The 8,089-nt window shown below is 34.7% G+C and overlaps 1 protein-coding gene across 1 annotated transcript; it reads right to left on the reverse strand.

Annotated features, from left to right (window-relative positions):
• Window positions 1–627: 627 nt before the first annotated feature.
• On the reverse strand, window positions 628–6,211 carry LOC137618294 (probable serine/threonine-protein kinase clkA). The gene is made up of 5 exons (XM_068348465.1): window positions 6,186–6,211; window positions 5,876–6,000; window positions 4,875–5,002; window positions 1,238–1,876; window positions 628–1,197 (listed from the first exon to the last, which is right to left on the reverse strand). The coding sequence occupies exons 1-5, from the start codon at window positions 6,209–6,211 to the stop codon at window positions 628–630; spliced, it is 1,488 nt and encodes a 495-aa protein (XP_068204566.1).
• Window positions 6,212–8,089: the final 1,878 nt, after the last annotated feature.

Genomic DNA, 8,089 nt, shown 5'->3' on the forward strand with positions numbered 1-8,089 from the left:
TCCATTAAATAAGATAAATTTTAGGCCATCTTTTCCTATTGCATTTCCTCTTTCATGTATTTGAATTTTTGTTTTCAATTATCCTAGTGTTACTTTTGGTACCAATTCAGGTGTTTGATTATTTCATTATTACTTATATCACTTTTGTATAGAATTGTATGTAATTTTTATCCCTCCATCTGTTTTATTGATAATATTTCCATTTTTATCCTTTGAAAGAAACATCTGTTGGTGGCCTGATCCAACTCTTCTTTCCATTAATTTGATGCTTCTTCCTTTGTTTGGTGTTTCCCTCAATTCTTGTGTTGATGATTTTTATTGATTTCGATAGATGTGCTAATTTTATCATATCTCTCTGGGATCGTACCTTAATTTTGGTATTATCTGAAAATGTTCTTGATCTTGTTTGGGAATTTGTCCACCCATGTCTTATGCAGATCCCAATACAAATTTTGGGAGTACCCTTAGCCATGAGTGATGGGGGAGGTAGGTGGGCATGTATAAGAATCAGGCTTTTATAGAAATAAGAAAATGTATTATTTTTTAAAATTAAGTACCTTTTATATGTTTAACTCTATCAAAAAAAGAATAACCTAACTCCGGTCTGTCATTGGCATGTGTAGTATTTTATGAATCGTCGTCAAAGTTGTTGTCATTGCAGTCATTGTTGTTGAAGACATTGTTGTAGAAGTTGTCAATATCATTGAAGTTATTGTCGTCGTTGTCAACGTCATTGAAGACGTCGTTGAAGAGGGTGTGGTCGTCGAAGTCATCGTTGTTGAAGTTGTTGTTGTCGAAGTTGTAGTTGTTAAAGTCATCGTTGTCAAAGACGCTGTCGTCGAAGGTGTCGTTTTTAGAGTCGTGGAAGTCGTCGAAATTGTTGTTGTCGAAGTCATTGTCTTCAAAGCTGTCGTCGTTGCAGTCCCCATTTTCGAAGACGTCGTTGTTGCAGTCCCCATTTTCGAAGACGTTGTCGTCAAAGTCAATGCTGATGAAGTTGTCGTTGTTAAAGTCGTCGTTGTTGATGTTGTTGTTGTCTAAGTTATAGTCGTCAAAGTCTTCGTTGTCGAAGACGTTGTTGTCGAAGTTGTCGTCTTCAACGTCATGGGAGTTGTTGAATTTATCGTTGTCGAAGTCATTGTCATAGAAGTTGTCATTGTTGCAGTCCTCATTGTCGAACACATCGTGGAAGTTTTCCTTGTGATGTTGTTGAAGTCGTTGTCAAAGTTGTCGTAACTGAAGTTATTGTAATTGAAGTTGTCGCCATCATAGCCATAGTTGTCAAAGACATCGTCGTCGAAGTCGTCGTTGTAGACATCGTTAAAGTCGTCGTTGTAGACATCATTGAAGTCGTCGTTGTTGAAGTTGTCATCGTCGAAGTTGTCGTTGTCAAGTCGTTTTTGTTGAAGTTGTCTTCGTTGACATTGTTGAAGTCATCGTGAAAGTCTTCATCATCGAAGATGTCATCGTACAAGTTGTCAAAGTCGTTGTCGTCGAAGTCATCGTTGTCGAAAACGTTGTCGTCAAAGTTGTCGTTAGCATATTTCATTTCTTCACAGATGTCGTTGTCAAAATTATCATCGTCAAAGTTGTCGTTGTTAAATTCGTTGTCATGGAAGTTGTCGTCGAAGTAGTCGTCATCGACATCGTCATTGTCGAAGTCATCATCGTTGAAGTTGTCGTCATCAAAGTGGTCATTGTCGAAGTCAATGTCGTCGAGCTTTTTGTCGAAGTCGTCGTCGTCAAGGTTAATGTCGAAGTTGCTGTCGACGAGGCTGTTGTCGAAGTTGTTGTTGAAGATGCGGCTGTCGAACTTGCAGTCGTCAATGTTGTTAATGTCATTGTCGTCAGTGTTGTAGTCGTGATCATCAAAGCCCTAGTTTTCAAAATCGTGGTTATCAAAGTCGTCATTGTCAAAGTCATTTTCGTTTTAATTTCCAATTATCATTTCTCTTATGTTTCTCATAATTCTTACATTCATACTGAATCCCTTTAGTCTAGTAAAAAATCCCCAAATAAAAAATCAATCATCGAAATAAAAAAATTCCCTTAATCGTACAATAAATAGCTCCAACCCAATAGAAAAATCCCTTAATACAACAGAAAACTCCTTTAATCCGAAAATAAATCCCCTTACAAACGCTTGATTTACTTCAGCCAACAATAAATTACCTCATTATTCATTAAATACCCTAAATCAAAAAATTAAATCTTGTATTCTAACAATGAATTCCCTTGATCAACATCAAACAATAAATCACCCTAATACACCAATTAATCCCCTTATTATAACAATAAATCCCCTTTATCCAAAAAGAAATCCCTATGTGAGGGAAATAAGTCAATATGCTTTTCAACAATATCAGTCAAAACTAGATTACGAAAGTCTCAGAAAGTGAAAACATAAAAATATATTGAAAAACCCCCAGAATCAAATATTCCGTCAATCAAAAATATATGATGGATAAAATAATATTCAATGGTATTGAATGACAAGCCAACTCTATTTTAACAGCAGCGAGCAGAACTGGTGCGGGCCTATGTGTGTATATTTCATACATATGAGTGTGTTTGCATAACTACAATTCAATATGTTGTCCCTATATTTATGAAAGAAAAACAGATGACGGATTTGATAGTGTCTTGTATCTTTGGGATTAAACATTATGATAATTATCTTTTTCTAGTTATTGTGTTTCTATGTCAATGTTCATGCTTCTATATCTAATCATCTGTGTTGTTCTCTCACTCAAATCCCTCCAGGCTCTCGTTACTCCGATAAAGGTAATATTACTTGCTCCAACAAGTTTTCTTTACCTATAATTGGGAATCGATGAACTAAGCCTGGAAGAACGCATTCAAAATAAAAGGAAAACTTGGTAGTGGTGAATAAGGGAAGAGAAGATAACTCAGAAAATCATTAAGAGAGAGAGAGAGAGAGAGAGAGAGAGAGAGAGAGAGAGAGAGAGAGAGAGAGAGAGAGAGAGAGAGAGAGAGAGAGAGTCAAAGTCAAAGTCAAAGTCAAAATCTTTATTTCCATTATTACAATGGTTATTCTTTTGTTAAAACAAAAAACTATATATTAAAACAATAAGTTATATAGAAGTTCCATTTCTAATGGATAGCTTTACATAAAAGATACATAATACTTGAAATATAAAATAGTATTACTTTAAAAACCTATACACACTGAGAGGGTGTAATTTGCTCTTTCACATTAAAATTTTCAATAAATTAGTATTATTCATAAATTAGGGAAAATAGCGACTTCAATCAGATGAACATAAAATTTCATAAAATTAAAAACTTATAAAACATCGGTGATAAAAATGAATAGAAAAAAATAGATCCATCTTATTCACAGTGTTTGTTTAAAAGATACTCTTTAAGTTTCCTTTTAAAAACGTTAGCACTTGAACAGTCCCTAAGATTTTGAGGTAGCTTGTTCCAGGCTGATGGGCTCCTTATTACCATAGAGCGTGATCCGAAGTCAGTTCGGTATCTTTGTATATATAAGTTATTATTTTGCCTAGTTGAGGCATCCCTGCAATTACCGACATTTAAAAAATCATATAACCAGCTTGGGTATTCCTTTTTTAAAACTTTAAAAACAAAAACACAAATTTCATAAATATATTGATTTCTTAATTTTAACCATTGTAGTTGTTTGAGGACTGGGGTGATGTGATCATATTTTCTAACCCCCCCTACCGCGACCCGAGCAGCAAAATTTACAAGTTTCTGGGCTTTTCTAAGTATAAGTCGTTAGTCCCTCCCAAGATTTTAATACAATAACTTACTATACTTAACGCTAGGCTTTGAACTATTATTATTCTAGTCGAGTTATCAAAATTATCTTTTATTCTATTAATATACATCAAGATACCGCTCACTTTTCTACTTATTTCATCAATGTGATGATTAAATGTCATACATTTGTCCATGTACAAACCTAGATTTTTTACATAATTGCTAGTCTTTACCTCTTCACCATCGCATCTAATTGTTATATTATTGTCAATCTTGCTCATGTATTGTGAAGTACCTATAAACATGCATTGCGTTTTACTGGCATCCATTAGCAATCCTTTCCTTAAGAAGTATTTTTTTTATTTCTAGTAAAATAAATTCTGCCCTTTCAATTAACTCCTCCAAGTTTTCTAACGAATCAGAGAGCCAAACTTGGGAGTCATCCGCATACTGAATTAAAAAGCAGTCCTTTATATATTTGGCCATATCATTAACGTATATCAAAAATAATATTGGTCCCAGCACAGACCCTTGAGGTACACCATATTCAACTTTCTCTAACCTCGATTTGACATTGCCTAGTCTAACAGCTTGAGAACGATCTTGCAAGTAATCACCCAACCAAAAAGTATCAATATGGTGTTCTTTGCATGCTTTCAACAACTCTGCATGGTTCACGCTAAAGCTTTTGAAAGATCACATAAAATTAATAGGGAAATATTCTTATTGTCAATATTCTTATATATTTCATCCGTCAACCTCATGAGCGCAGTCTCTGTGGATAAGCCTCTACGAAAACCATGCTGTGTATTAGATAACAGTTTGTTTTCTTCGAGATGTTCCATAAGCTGTTCAGCTACGATTTTTTCTATAACTTTAGACAGGACTGGTAAGATAGAAACGGGTCTAAAATTGCCTGGGTCATCTTTATCTCCGTTTTTATGAAAGGGGTTAACTAAAGGATGTTTCCAAACAGATGGGTACACACAAGTTACTATGGACGTATTGATAATGATCGTAACATAAAAAGCAACAATTAAAAGGGAATCCTTTAAAAAACGAGTGGGAATGCCATCTGCTCCAAACGCATTACTGTTGCTCAAATTTTTAATCGTTAATATTACTTTTTCCACAGTCACAGGCTGTGGTCTGAATAAGTAAATAGTATTGTCGACCTCTATTTGGGTAGTTTGCAGGTTTAGTGTGTTATATTTACAGAGAATTTCTTGTGTTTTCTGGTATGTATTCTTTCCTACATTGGCAAAAAAATGATTAAACTGGTCTGCTTTAGTTTCTGAATTGTCAAATTCGACTTTAACATTTCTTCTATTAGGTACGATAGTATTTATTATTCTCCAAGTGTCTTTCATAGATTTACTTTTCCTGACTTCATCTTTAAAGTACAAAGCTCTAGCCACCCGTATATTAGCGCTTACTTCTTTCTTCTTTTCTTTATATTCAGTGTTTAGATTTTCATTTTGCCTATCTTCTTTTAGTCTCTTCTGAGCTGCAACTCTCTCAACTATTTTTGATTTTAACTCATCTTTAATCCAAGGAGCACTTGGTCGCTTTATTTCTTTAGTGGTAACAGGGGCACATATATCTAAACAATAATTGAATGTATCATTAAAAATTCTAATCTGTATATTTACGTCGTCCGTACTAAGAATTTGATTTAAAATAGGATTTTGTTCTAATAACATATTGCTCAACCATTCTGGGGAATAATTTCTCAAACTTCTGGAGGTTATGATTACTGGTTTACGTTTTGGTTTCTCAATATCAACTACAAAGGAAATGTGTTCATGGTCTGCAACTAGACTGGGATTGACTTCAATGTTATAGACACTGTCTTGCTTATTCGTAATTAAAACATCTAATAAAGTCGACGAGGTAGGAGTAATTCGTGTAGGTTTTTCTATTAGCTGCCTAAGCTTTGTTACTTTCACAATGTTGTTTATTTTCGCTGTGCTAACCAACAATTCATCATTTAGGTCACCCAGTACATATATGGGCTTTTTCTTCAAACAAGCAGCTCTTAAGCATTCTAAAATATGATCATAAGTAGTATTTGAGGCATGGGGGTGTCTATATAAACATCCCACAATAACTGAGGGCAACTTACGATTTTGTATGGAAAGCCATAACTCTTCTATACCATCTATCCGGGGTAAATTCAAGTTACATACTTTAACAGAAAGACCATCTTTTGCATAAATACAACAGCCTCCTCCCTTGCCTTTATCACACCTGTATACAGAATAATTTGGAAAGTCAATAAACGAATCAGAAATATTTGAAGATAGCCAGGTCTCGGTTAAACACAAAATATCCACATCATTAGCATTTAGAAACATTTCAACTTCGTTTTTCTTACTCAGTAAAGACTGTACATTCATGTAATCTATACGCAAGAAGTTTGTTTTTACTCTTACATTATCATCTCTGGCACTCTCTTCATGGCCCATTATTCATTCCAAACTATAAGTGCATGACCGTTTTTATGCCCGTATAAATGACAAATTTCGCATTTTAATCTAGTCATATCTACACTGAGATTGCCTATGATTCATTTCCCCACTATTATAACAACCATAATATTTATATCTAGGTATTTCATGATCACTATATTCCGGGTAAGAGTAATTATTACGATTAACCATATTAGGAAATCTTTTAACATTTTCTTTACTACGGAAAGTATCTCTATCATTTCTAACATTAGCAGTAAATCCGGTCCTTTTCATTTTACTTATATTATGCCTAACATTATGTGATAACGGTAGAAATTCCTCATATTTTTCATTTGTACCATCAATTTCATTAGTAACATAATTTACCAAGTTCTGTTGTCTCTTAATCTCCTGCCATCTGCCATTCAGCTCAAAATCCTCACAGTTATGTGCCAAACACTCCAATAGCCGAATTGCTCCAAGTCTGTTCAGTATCAGTCCCGAGGAGTTTTCAACTTCTTTTATATCCTAACACATATCGTCAACTTTGCCATTTGCCATTTTAAAGTATACACTACTGTCTATAACTTTAATGTTAGTCGTAGCACTCCATTTTTCTAATTCATCATTAAATTCATTTATTCTTGCCTGAAGATCATCGTCTTTCGTCGATGGCGCCAGCTTGCATAAATAGATTTTCATATCTTGTTTCTTCGATCTCAGGTCACTGATTACCACACCAAGACTATCAAGAATTTTTGTTGGCCATGAATTATTTATGATATCTTTGATTCCGCAATATATGATACAATTTCCAGGAACCCAATCGAGTTGATCATTTATCCAGCTAGCCAGTGCATTGATGGTTGCATCGTTTATGGTTCGAATTTTGCTGTCTGTTTTTAGGTCATTCGATCTGATGCATCGAAGGTTTGAGTCCCCAATAAGGAGGGTAACTTTACTACCATCCCCATTGTGGATTGTACTTACTCGTTCTGCACACCGATCGGCAGCTCTAGCTTCTTGCAAAATCTTGACTTCCTCCTTTAGTTTGAAAATATTTTCGTTTGCCAGCATTAACTTTTCTTTAGATATCCTTAATTGCTCACATATATCTTCGACTTCGATTTCCTTCATCGCAAGCCTTTCTTTAATTTCTTGAATTTCTGTCAGCACTTTTCGAAGTCCCGGCAATGTTTCATCCAGGTCTTCTTCCGGACGTTCAGCAGAGCTCTCGTCTTCCTTTCCACAATTTTCAAAGAGAAGTTCAACTAGTTGTGCCTTATTGCAGTTCCATATTCCTTTAAGACCCAATTCGCAACAGTAGTTTCTTAAGTCAGTTTTTTTTCAGTGTGTGTAAAAATCGTCTTGTTGGATTTTCAAGAGACATTTTGCCTTTGCTGAGTTAGTCAGCTATTCGTTCTATCTCTCTCTGTATTATTAAACCCTATTTGAAATAACAGGTTTCCTATTTTGTCTTAAGTTCATGAATATTTTCTTCGATCCTTAATTAAGTATTAATTACAACATCCATGTATGTTATAGTATTACACACTTCTAGGTTGAACATAAAGCTCCTCTCTATAAAATGACGTAATCATCTGTCCAGTGCGCATGCGCAAAAATTGAGACATCCAAACGTAGGAGTCCTTTCAAATTACCTATATTTCAAATGCTAATTTGAAGCACAAATCTGACACAATACTCTGTGTATCACTGTCACATTCATCACAGTCACTTCACGAGATGTACTTCCATATTAGATTCATCAAATTGGTCATATTACTTCACTAAAATCACTATAATTAGGGAGCTCATGTAATGGTCTGCTTATACTGTCAACAGAGAGAGAGAGAGAGAGAGAGAGAGAGAGAGAGAGAGAGAGA

This window comes from Palaemon carinicauda, chromosome 24 (genome assembly GCF_036898095.1).
Source record: "Palaemon carinicauda isolate YSFRI2023 chromosome 24, ASM3689809v2, whole genome shotgun sequence".
NCBI classification, from domain to species: Eukaryota; Metazoa; Arthropoda; class Malacostraca; order Decapoda; family Palaemonidae; genus Palaemon; species Palaemon carinicauda.